Source organism: Mus caroli, unplaced genomic scaffold (assembly GCF_978045245.1).
Source record: "Mus caroli unplaced genomic scaffold, Mus_caroli_1 scaffold_6, whole genome shotgun sequence".
Classification (NCBI taxonomy): Eukaryota; Metazoa; Chordata; class Mammalia; order Rodentia; family Muridae; genus Mus; species Mus caroli.
The window spans coordinates 97,706,118-97,718,315 of record NW_028227261.1 but is presented as its reverse complement, the minus strand read 5'-3'; the positions used below and the strand labels follow the sequence as shown (position 1 = coordinate 97,718,315).

Sequence of the window (12,198 nt, the reverse complement as noted above, 5' to 3'; positions counted from 1 at the left end):
ATGAAAAGGTTCCTACAGACAAACTTCATTCATGACTCATAAAACACAAATTTGCAGGCCATGAAAACTAAATAAATAACTGTTTCTGGGATACAGGAGTCCTAGTTAATTTCTGTCACCTTGACACAAACTAGAGTCATTTGAGAAGAGGGAACCACAGTTGAGAAAATGTCCCTACAAGACAGGTTTGTAGGCAACCTCGTGGAGCATTTTCATGACTGACTACCGTAGGCCCAACCCACTCTGGGTGGTGCCATCCTTCAGGTGGTCCTGAGTTATATAGAGAGGCAGGCTGAGCAGGCTAGAAGGAGCAAACCGGTAAGCAGTGTTTCCCTCCATGATGTCTGCTTCAGTTCCTACCTTCTCTTCAGGACGGACTGTTACTGAGACATGTAAGATCAAAGAAACCCTCTCCTCCCCAAGTTGTGTTTTACCACAGCAACAGAAGTCCAAGCTAAGACAATTAAAAAAAAAAACAGACCAAAAAATTACTAACCAAGAAATAAGATAAATTCAAGTGTTTTACAGGTTTGTCAATTTTTAAAACTTCTTGTGTCATTTATAGAAAAACTAGGAATAAAGACTTTCTTTCCTCTACTTAACGTGTTTCACACACAAAGGAACCAAAAGTTGGTAGTAGATGCCTGTAATCCTGGCACTCAAGAGACTGAGGCAGGAGGATAGAAGGCAGCTGAACTACACACCAAGACCCTGACTCAAAGAATGAGAGAGAGAGAGACCAGAGTTGCCACACTAGAGAAAACCCGTTTTCTGGACAGAAGAGCTATAAGATATAACCTCTTAAATACCTGACAAGGGACCCATTCATACCCTAGGAGCCTGGTGGGGGTTTCAATAAATGACTAGGACAGCATTCATATTTCGCGACCTTCCATAGCTTAAAGTTTTGAAAACAAATCTTAGTTTAATGTATGCACGGAAACACAGAATGAGAAAGGAGATAGTGATGGGTCGGGGCAGTGACAATCACACCCACACGTTGATTACCTTCTTATTTAGCCAGTGCCAGAGCTGGAGGACAGGGAGGTGAGAGAAGATAAGAAGAGTGGGATATCATTAGAGAATGAATGCACCAACAGCAGAGTCACTGAGAGCAGGAGGAGCTCAGCAGGAGACAGCGAGTTACAGAGCTTTCACAGAACGCTGCTATAGGATCAGGATGGCGGAGCGACCGCCCCACTACACGCTGTACCGTAGCTGTACCGGAACTTGGAACTCGCAATCTGCAGTCGGGATGGATCCTCTGCAGCGCAGAGCCCTGCACAGGCAGGTCCACCTAACTGCTTGTGCTCGGGACTCTGCTGACACCTCCCCAAAGCATCCCTTTCCTGCCACTAGGGCTACAGAGACATTTTTCGCTCAGTGCTCCTACTGTGTCAGGCAGACACTTCTCTGTGAAAACTGACTGACAGCTAGCACTCAAAAAAAATCACATTTTGAGATAAGTGCTATTATACCCACTTTATTGATAGTGAAACCAAGGCACAGAGAAGTTAAGCCTCTGTCCAAGGTCACAGGGCTGGTAAATAACAGATGTGGGACCTGAAAGCAGAGTGTGGATTTAGATTCCATGTCTTTTAACCACTAAGTTCTCAGAAATTAGCAATTTCTTGGCATTAAAGCTGTGCTTCTGTCTCTGGGGGTCCATGACTGGTTAAGTTTCCCTGTAATTTATCACAGTATCTGACAAACAAGAATCATTCCAAAAACATTCCCGTCTGAGCCACCACCCCATTACCTAACATTCTCTCCTTTATAACAAAAATGACCACAATTTCATTTCATCTAAATCCACTCTATAATTCTAAGCCTTAAATTTTCATGGAGAGTCAGATATGAAGCACATTATCAATGTTGTGAAATGGACTGTTCAAGTCACGGAACACAAGGACCCCATTGGAGCAGCCCAACCATACCTTGCTATCGACTTTTAGTAAGAACTTTCCAAGCCCGATGATGGGCCACGGTGCCAAGGCCTCCTGCCGCTCCTTCAGGAAGCACTCAATCACCTGCCACCACGCGCGGCAGCGTTTCTCCAGGAAGCCCACCACTCCAAAGTGGATCACGAGCTTTTTGATGATCCAGACTATAAAGAAGATACAAACACAAAGGAAACAGATTTGAAAGGCAGAACTTAAGTTCCCTACCTTCCATTCTAAACAGTAAAGCCAGGACTAAACCAAGATCAAGGCAGAAGGGAGCGGGAAGGACCACAGGTACTTGAGAAGAAACTGGCCAGCCACACTTTCAAGGAAGCCCCACTAGCTGAACATCACTTCTGGGAAGCTGAATCCCAGGATGAGTCCGGCAGGGCTCACTGTCCAGCCTACAAACATCATGAACTACAATGGCCTTCATAGCTTCCTTCTTCCTAATTAAGGAAAACTGAGTTCCAACATTTACTGATTTCCTTGGCTGCCCTTCCCAGTGGCTTTGTACCACAACAGGCAGTATTTCCAACTGTGCTCCTGTTTGCTCACCCGATGGTGCTCTGAACAGAGGTCAGAGGTCAGCAGAAAGTCAGCTGTTAAAGCCAACTAGGAAGACAGGCTACTTATTAATGAAGGTGGGCCTATGTAATGATTTCTTTCCAATAAAACTTCTTTAACTCCTGGGACCAATATTCTTAATCCAACTTTATAAGCTGCATGTCAGTATGGTGGTTTGTGTAAGAATGGTTCCCACAGGCTTGCTGGGTGGTGGCCTTTAATCCCAGAATTCAGGAGGCAGAGACAGGGAGAACCTCCATAAATTCAAGGCCAGCCTGATCTACATAATGAATTTCAGGACAGCCAGGGCTAGCTATACAGAGAAGTCCTGCCTTGAACCAAAACAAAACCAGAAAGCAAGAAAAGAATGGATTACCACAGGCTCATAAATTTGACTACTCAACTGGTGGAACAATTTGGGAAAGATAAGGAGATGTGGCCTTGTTGGAGGAAGTAGGCTAGGCAGGAGGTTCTGAGGTTTCAAGAGCCCACCCAAGCCATTCCCTGAATGTGTGTATGCCTGTGTGTCTGTACCTTCTCTACCCTTTCATAGCTGTTCTATCAACATCTAAGTTCTCAGCTACTACTCCGGCTCCATGACTGCCTGCCTGCTGCCATGCTACCCACCATGACGGACATGGAACAGTGAGCCTCTAATTAATGCCTTCTTTTATAAGAAGCCTTGGTGCTTTGTCACACCAATAGAAAAGTTAACTAAAATAGTATGATATAAAAGTTCACAAATTCCTTCATTAGATTTTGTTTTGTTTGTCTTTGAGACAGGGTCTCTCCATATCCCTGGATGTCCTGGAACACTCTGTGGCTGATAACTGTCTGAAACTCAAGTTCCACAGGACCTAGTATCCTTTTTCGGCCTCTGTGGGCACGCATATGTATGCCAACACCCATACACATAAAATAAATGTTTTTCTTATGACCTAAACACAAACATACAACTATTTTAAGATGGCAATAAAATTGTATCAAATATGCAAATCCCATTGTTTAAAAAAGGAGAACAAGTCTGAGAAGGTAAGTCCATACTTAACCGAGTAACAACCTGCAACAGGCACCGGCAGCAGCTGCACAATCCACAGGTTCAGCCAGAGCTGCACAGCAATGATGGCCCACACAAGAGACACAAAGTAGATGTCACTAGTTTTCTTCTTCCTGAGAAATGTTCCCATCTCAGGCCTCTGTCTGCCCAAAGTAGGTGAAGGAGAAGAGGGTGAGGAACGAGAGGAGGATGAAGAAGAAGCAGACAATGCTGGAGGGGGTTCTCCCGTGTCTGTGGGCTCTAAAAAAGGCAAAGACAGAAAGTCACACATTGTTTTAGTCCACATGAAAAAACAACAATACAAAATATACTACGCTGGAAGTACAGCAGGATCGCATCAGGTTAAAGAGACAGAAGATCTGCACTGAAACAAACCTGCCATCAGGGTCCTGGTCTAGGAAAATCAGGTTTCTGGGAGACAGCAAATATTCTACCTTTTCCTGTATACGAGTTAAGTATTTTTTGAGATTCATCTTTATTTTACTTATATGGATGCTTTGCCTACATGCATCTGTGCACGTGGGTCAAGGCTAAAAGTGACGCAAATGATAATATGCTTTTGTTTGTCCTTGTTCTGCTCGTCGGATCTGAAAATTCTAGGTCAGTGGGAATGACAGATGCCAGAACACTAACTCCATAACCTAGGGATCGTCCTGCACCCCTCTGGAAACATGGTTTCGTGTATAAGGAAAGCGTGCGTTCCTACTTCTCCACATAGCTCTTTCCTAAACTGCTCCTTCTTTAAATATGTCTTAAGTCAGTTCTTCAAGAAAAGCTTGCTATGTGGGTGGGAAGAAAAAAGGTTCAGCTGGTAAATTACTTGGTACATAAACACAAGACCTGGCTCAGGATCCCCAACATAAACATAAAAAGGGCTGCAATCCCAGTGCTCAAAAACAGGGACAGAGATCACTGAAGTTCACTGCCAAACAACTGAGGGAGCTGATAAGCTGCAGCCATGAAAGACATTACTTCGAAAAATAAGATGAAGAAAAACAGTGGTATCGACATCTGGCTTCTACACACACCGGCACACATCATAAACATATGCACACAACACACACACACACAACCATTCTGTAATATTTTCCACCTCCAAATATCCCTGGCACTAATGGATGTCTTAGCACAAAGTAGAACAGACTTACACACTCTGATTTCTGGGAGAATATGGTACAGTATGGCTCCAAATCTGGTATGAATCTACCAGTTGGATGTCACAGAAGCTAGGCCTCACAGATCAACCAGAGGGTCTGCTTTGGGAAGCCAGTAAATATAAATATTAAAAAAAAATATATATATATATATATATATATATATATATGTGTGTGTGTGTGTGTGTGTGTGTGTATATACATATATATGTGGTATATATATATATATATATATATTTATTTATTTACATATACATACAGCATAAGGCATTCAAATGGTACTTTTACTTAAAGAGAAAAAAATTCCAGGGGAAAAAAAATGTAGAAAATGTGGAAAAGAAAAACACCCACCTACAGATTGAGAGTTTGGAAGGGAATAAAAAGCATCAAAAACAGAATAATGTAGAACTGGCTGCTAGAAAAGGAAGAGAAAATAAAAAAACAAGATAAGGAGAGCACAAAGCTGGGTAGAACCATGGGTAATAAGTATCAGAAGGGCATGTTTAAAACAGAAGCAAGGGAAGGGGCCGGGACAGGAAACCCAAGAGGAAAGCAACTGGAAACACGAGAAGAATACATGAGGACTGTGGTGTAAGAGAGCAGTCAGGATGAGAATCAGGCAGGAGCAGCAAGCCTGGTCTTCACTCTGTCCCCTCCCTGTGTCCTGCCATGGCTTTCAGGTCAGTCACCTGCCGGCGGGTCAGAGGGCTGGTCTTCAGTGCTCGACTCATACCCAGTGATGGAGATGGCCAAGTTTGCAAGAGTAGAAGCTGCCATGGAGATCACTTGTCCTGGTAATTCTGCCCCTGTAAAGGGTCGGAAGGGGAGAAGAAACGCAGCGTTAAATTCCTTTAAGCAAATAAACAGGAACTAACCCCTGCCTACTTAAACCAAAACTGTTTTCAGTAGAACAAACCCCAATGGTTAATATAGTGATTTCTCAGGCACTGTGGGTCTTTACCAAGGAAGACCACCTCAAAATCGTCAGCTGCTTGTTCCGGACAGTCTGTGTTCTTCATGTGAGAGCCCCCTGCGGTAAGCAGCCAATACTGCACCCAAGCAAATTAGTTCAAAATGCTGGGCTTTTTTTTTTTTCTTTAACTTTACCAGATGACTTTAATTCACATTTCCACTAGAAAACATTGCATAGAGTCTGAGAGCTCGCTGATTTAACTCTTATGGTGTTCATAGGTTCTAATACAGTATGGGAAAGGCCACATTTATTGTTCACAGTAATAACATTACGTAAATGAACATGCAAATATATGGATATTGTACAAAAACAGATCTACAAAGTATAAAACATCAACAAAGAGAATATCCACCAGTGGAAAATCTAAAAGAACATTATTATTTGGTTCACTGTAAATTTTCTGCTGGATAATACCAAACTCTCATCTGCACTGGATTCAAATCAAGCATCTACTGACAAGTGAGGTGTGTCTTCGAGGGTCAGTCTCTTGACAGGCTACGGCAGACTGAGCAGACTAGCGCACACAGCATCGGGTTCCAGTATACTACTTTCTTACACCTTAGAGGTCATTTATCAATACTCCCCAAAGTGCCATGTGCAAAAGCAGTTTCCATCAAGCAAGTATGCATGTGCAAGATGGGTAACGAATGACACACTGCCGTTTGGAGGCACACAGCTCCCACAGCAAGTACTCCGCAGTCCTATGGCTTATCTGCAGCAACTTAGTCAAAGTTCCAGAATTTCTGAAGGCCGATTTCTATGTTAATGGCAAGCAGCAACAGCCATGGCCTTCTGTCCAAAACATTCCTGTAGTTAATGAGCACTTCTGACTACATTGTTTCCATCTATGCCAGGGTCAACAGTAGATGTTTAGCTTTGTGAAAATACACACACACAATTCCCAGATGCTACTCAGTACCTGCTACTCATACCAGCTGCAGTAGATTCTAAACTTAAGGCCAAAGGCCATTCTAATCACCAAGTCACAGCCACTCACAGGCAGGACCTTACTTCTGGAAAGACTGACAAATGAGAAGTCTGCCAATCACGGAAAATAAAACATTACCTTTCAGTAAGTCGAAGAATTATTAGCTCCAATTAATCCCATACATCAAACAAATTAAAGATTGGCCATCTACTTGAGATAGGAAGCAGGAGTGGCTCTTTGATCAATTTAGCCATCAAAATGCAAAGTTACCAGGTTAATCCTGTCCTGTTCCATGCCTCAGTAAATGCCATATGGAAGAAGCTTGTTCTAAGGCACTCGGGGAGAAAATCTCACTCACAGTCCAGAAAGAAGACATAAGCTGCATGTCTGTGCTGGGACCGCAGTCTCCTGATCTACACACTCAAGTCCTTTAACTATAGCAAAAGGCAAGCATCAACTGAGGGAGAAAATAAGTACCTTTTATGTCTGACATGTCCTCATTGCTTACTAGTATATGTGTTGGGGATAAAGACAAAAACCCAATTCCCAGAGTGTAGTGAAGAGACATACCCAGATTTAAAACAAAACCAAAACCCATAAAAACCGTAAGTGACAAACTACAGCTGTCCTACATGGAGTAGGTGTTTCACTAGCTCTTAAGACAAGAAATCCGACATAACTGGAAAATAAGAGAAGGGCTCTCTCTTTAAAGGCTTATTATTTGTTGTATATAGGTGCTTAGGCTCAATATATGTCTGTATATCACATGTGTGTAGTGCCCACAGAGACCTAAGAGAGCAGATCCCCTGAAACTGGAGTCCCAGATGGTTTCAGCAGCAAGTTGCTCTTAGCCTCTAAGTTATTTCTCCAGGCCCAAAGGAAGAGTTTTCTTTAAAAATGAAAATATAATTGATATTGTAATAGAGGAGAGGGAATAAAACAAATACCAAAAATAACCTTAGGCTAGAAGGAAGCTAGCTGGAAGGCCATGGAGAGAAGCGGACATGCAAACAGCAGCAAAAGAAGGCCGGTGCATGGAGAGCGCAGATGCTAGGGGGACACTGGGATCAAACAAGCAGAGCTATAACCAGAAAGCCAAATGACATTAGGCAGAGATCATACTGTCAGCTTTAGTCTTTATCGAAAGAGGAAGAGAAATGCACTGGCATTGTAAACAGGGAGTAATCTCCGTCCTTCCCCATGGAAATATAGTGCAATATATAGATACAGACTTGTGTGTAGGTCTAAGAAGTGACCCTGTGTGTGTTCTACTCAGTTTCTCACAACAGCAACAGCATTCTAGTCAGGCCAGCAGCAGGACACAAGCATCCTCGCCACTGCCCTTTCAGAATCCACACAGTGGCCGCCTGCCTGGGAACTAAGTGACCAGTTCTGAGAGAAACTTAAATCAATCTTGCTATTCTGGAGAAGGACTGGAGAGAGGAAACCTGGATGTGATCTCCAGCGTGTGGAAAAACTGACAGGTCACAGGCAAACGTGCCAAGCCCTCCAGATTATCCAACAGGGAATGGTAGGGGCTGGCGTGAAGATACTTGTAGAAGTAGTTTCACAAACCATCTGCAGCAGAGACAGGACAGGACTAGATTCTCAGGAGTGTGCCCAGGAGAGAGAGCAGTGGAAGGCCCCAAACAAAATCACAGTGAGGATACCTTGAACAGTAAAAGGGTGGGGGACAACTTCCTGTCAAAATGTAAAATAGGGCAGGCAGCAAGTACTCGCTCCTCTGCAGTGAGCAGCAGTCAGTGGCCCAGAACCAACAGACTTCTGCAGAGGCAATTTAATTATGAGAAGGAGACTCACTTGAAACACCCTAAAAAACAACTTCCATGGTGAATTTTAAATTTACTCATCTAAGAGGAGTAACACAAGCAACCAGGACTTTAACCTCACATTCAATGTAAAGCTAAAACTAACAGTTACAATCAATATGTTAAGAATTAATGCCAAATAGTGCAGAAGGTTTGAGGCGCACAAAGGACAGAAGCCTAATCCATAACAGGAGCCCAGGGGACAGTTTCCAAAGGTCTTCTCGTCTATGAGTCATAGATCATGTATTCTTTAACTCAAACACCAGCCACATAAAGAAACAGAACAAGTCTATCTTGGGGTAAGAAGGAGGAATTGGAGCTTAAATAGGAGCAGTAGAAACATGTTCCAAGACAAAAGAAAAAAGAAAAAAAGAAGCAAAGGAAATCACAAAGAAAAGCAGTGTCCTCTTCAAAGGGTTACAAGCAGTCCAATGTGGCCGAACACAGGTTTAGGAGAGGAGTGCACAGATATCTGGGAGATGGAGATCAAAATGGAAAGCCACAGCTTCTATACATGGAGGAAGGCCCTACTTAGTATGTTCTTAATATGTGGGTGGCAGTAGGAGAATCCCTGACAACCACACGCCCAGTCTCCTCATCCGCAAAATGAGCTCCACCTAATTTCCACTTTGGATGTGACTGGGTGAGAAGACACACATCGAAGGCCTGACTGCTTCCTGATATTCAGAAGGTCTGCCGAGAGCTCCTTTGTGGTTACCAACAACAAAGTACTGTGGTGGACAGCACCAACTGTTGGCATAAGCCACTAGTGTCTACACTATTTCTCTGTAGCTCCCATCCTTCAGCTAGTAGTACAGTTATGCCCTAAGTCATCCTCTCCCTAGCAGACACGTTTGTATCTTCTCTCAGGGTTACGCAACATTCTGCACACTTCAAGGTCTGAAAATTAAAACCAGCAAGTTAAATCATCAAAATTACAGCATAAAGACTATTCACTTTTCTAGTGTCAGTAAAATATGTAGTACATATTCAGTGACAACTAGGCATTCTGTGATTGTGAGTGATTAGGGCCTCACACTTCAAAAGAGTCAAAGGAGCAGCACGCAGGGAACATTAACAAAAGGTACTTGAACTTTATGGACCCAAGCCCTGGTGACTTACCAAGCAGATACACATTTTAATAAGCTCTATCTACATGTTATGTTTCTGCACTTCAAAAACCCCAAGGTCTGGACATGTGAAAGCCAAGAATGAGATTCTAGGTAAGGTCATGGGACTAGATTTAAAATGCAGCTAAAAATAGACATATAAACACGGGTACATGATCTTGAGCTCAAGGACTGGGAGTGGGGTGGAGTGGAGAATACCCAAGGTTTCAGGTATCAGTCTGCACAGGGTCAGGGTCAGTATGGGGGCACTAAGTCCAAAGAAGGCCACAGACAAGACACAAAGTCAGAGCTAATGTAAGTCCACCATTAGCAGATTAATTTCCCAGTGTGGATGGGAAAGCACATGCTGATATGAGTATAAATAAGAAGCTACTTCATTTGCTGTTCTCCCAGAGTAATGACGAGAAACCGAAAATACCTGCTGCTGACACGAGGTACTGTACACAGGAATGCCTGCTAGCCCGCAGTGACCAGTAAGAAGGCTGCTTCCCTTCACACCTTCCTCTCAACAGCTTCTAGTTGCTATCCAGTGCACAGGGCCTGGATATAAATGCAGTTCCTCTAGGCTATAAGGGAAACTGTAGTCACTGCAGAGCAGGAGATGGACACTTGGCTTTGTTCCTCTTCTCTCTACATGGGCTTCACTGGACCAAGCTTGTTCTTTCATATCATGTGCTCTCCCCAGAGCTTCCCTGCAAAAGTGGTTTTCTTTCTTTCTTTTTTCCTGTCCCGTCCCCCACCCCCACCCCCCAGGTTCTTTTTTGTGTGTTTTTTTTTTTGGGGGGGGGGGTGGTTGTTGTTGTTTTGAGACAGGGTCTCACTATATAGCCCTGACTGCATGACTTTAATTCTAGTATTCCTTGAGAGGTAGGTCTCTGTGAGTTCCGGGCTAGCCAGGACTACACAATGAGATATAGTCTCAAAAACAAACTAATATAAGCATATCTGTCCTGGAACTCACTCTGTAGACCAGGCTGGCCTTAAACTCAGAGATCTGCCTACCTCTGCCTTCCAAGTGCTGGGATTAAAAGCATCCGCCACTACCTTCTGGCTAGCAAAGATACTTCTAACGATTACTACCTAGCAGAACAGCTCCCACGTGGGCCACACTACTGCTCCAGGCTAACCATCTTGGATTAGAGACACATCAGAAGCCTGGTTTTCCTAATTTTAAAAAAAGATTTTTATTATTTTCCCTTCACTTTATTTTGTATTTATTGGTGTTACAGCTGGATGTATGTCTTTGTTCCACGTGCCTGCAGTGCCCACAGTTCTGATCTGCAACAGATGGTTGGTGCTGGAAATAGAACTCAGAGCCTCTGGAAGAAGAGCCAGTGCTCTGAAGTGCTGAGCCATCCCTCTAGCCCCTTTTTTTATTCTTTCAATTTTGGTTGTGGGGGTAGAGAGAGAGCATCTGTGTGGGGCAGTGGACCGTGCCACCAGACAGAAGATCTGGCAAGGTTGAAGTAGGTTCAAAATCCCTGGGAATTTTCATAATTGAGAAAGGTAGGCGTTAGAACCAACTCCTGGCCAGGTCTACATGTCTCAGACCACGTGACCACAACACACGACCAAAGTCTTTTCCCATGTAAACAGAGCATCCCTAACATCTCAGACTGAGCCAATGAGAAGTATTTACCCCTAGATCCCACCCCACCCCAAAATGTCTATAAGGTCCCTTGTCTACAAGGAATAAAGTGCTCCAGTTATTTCACCAAGAGTTATCTGCGACCACCTATTTAATAGAGCTGTAACACTAGGGAAGAGTTTTCTCTGGAAGCTTTTTCTGCTAGACCTCGGCCCCACCCAGCAGGCCCTGACCAAGCTTTCAACACCGCAGCTATCTAACACCATTCACAATTAATCACAGCCACATCCTGACACTCAGCAACTTCAGCTTCTACCTGACAGCTCGCTGCATACCACTGCGAGCCACTAACTCCAGGGTTGCGACTGCATCGGAAAAGGTCTCCAGCAGCAGGCTCTACCCTAGCTTCCCCAAGGACAGTTCTAACATTCTGGCTGTTCCAGCCAGGCCAGCACCCCTCGGTGCTTTTGTTCTGGCCTGACTAGGGGTCCTCAGATTATGCTCTGCCTTCCTTCCCGGATCAGCCTGCTGGCTGTGCTCTAGTATGCAAACCAACATCTGTGTGCAGATTCCCGGAGGCCAGAAGATAACGTTGGGTCCCATGGAACCAACCATGGAGTTATAGGCAACTGTGAGCCACCTGACATGGGTGTTGGGAACTGAACTCTGGTCCTCTGAAAGAACAGTGTGTGCTCGTAACCAATGAGCCACTTTTCACTTTTGAAAAGTCTCATCTCATACTCAGAACAAACCTCTGAATCCAAATATCAAACATACACAAAAAAATAGGAGTCTCACTGGATTGCTTAAAAAAATAGGATGGCCCCCCCCAAGATCTCTCAGACACTGGACCACCAACCACACAGCATACACAAGCTGATATGAGGCCACCAACACACATACAGCAGAGGACTGCCCTGTCTGTGTTCAGAGATGATGCACTTAACCCTCAAGAGACTGGAGGCCCCAGGTAGTGTAGAGGTCAAGTGGCGTTGAGGGTGGGGACATCTACACGGAGACAGGGGGTGG

General features: G+C 44.0%; 1 protein-coding gene across 4 annotated transcripts in view; it reads right to left on the bottom strand.

Moving 5' to 3' along the window:
- Window positions 1–12,198, bottom strand: part of Tmem245 (transmembrane protein 245) — an 82,895-nt gene that overhangs the window by 55,573 nt on the left and 15,124 nt on the right. For 2 of the 4 annotated variants that reach the window (XM_029475923.2, XM_029475924.2), the window contains exons 4-7: window positions 5,411–5,527; window positions 3,571–3,807; window positions 1,938–2,107; window positions 1,009–1,032 (exon numbers count right to left, since the gene is read on the bottom strand). In XM_029475923.2, the coding sequence (XP_029331783.1) occupies window positions 1,009–1,032; window positions 1,938–2,107; window positions 3,571–3,807; window positions 5,411–5,527 (548 nt within the window). The remainder of the gene's footprint in view (window positions 1–1,008; window positions 1,033–1,937; window positions 2,108–3,570; window positions 3,808–5,410; window positions 5,528–12,198) is intronic. The other 2 variants (XM_021161326.3, XM_021161328.3) reach the window with 1 other exon arrangement.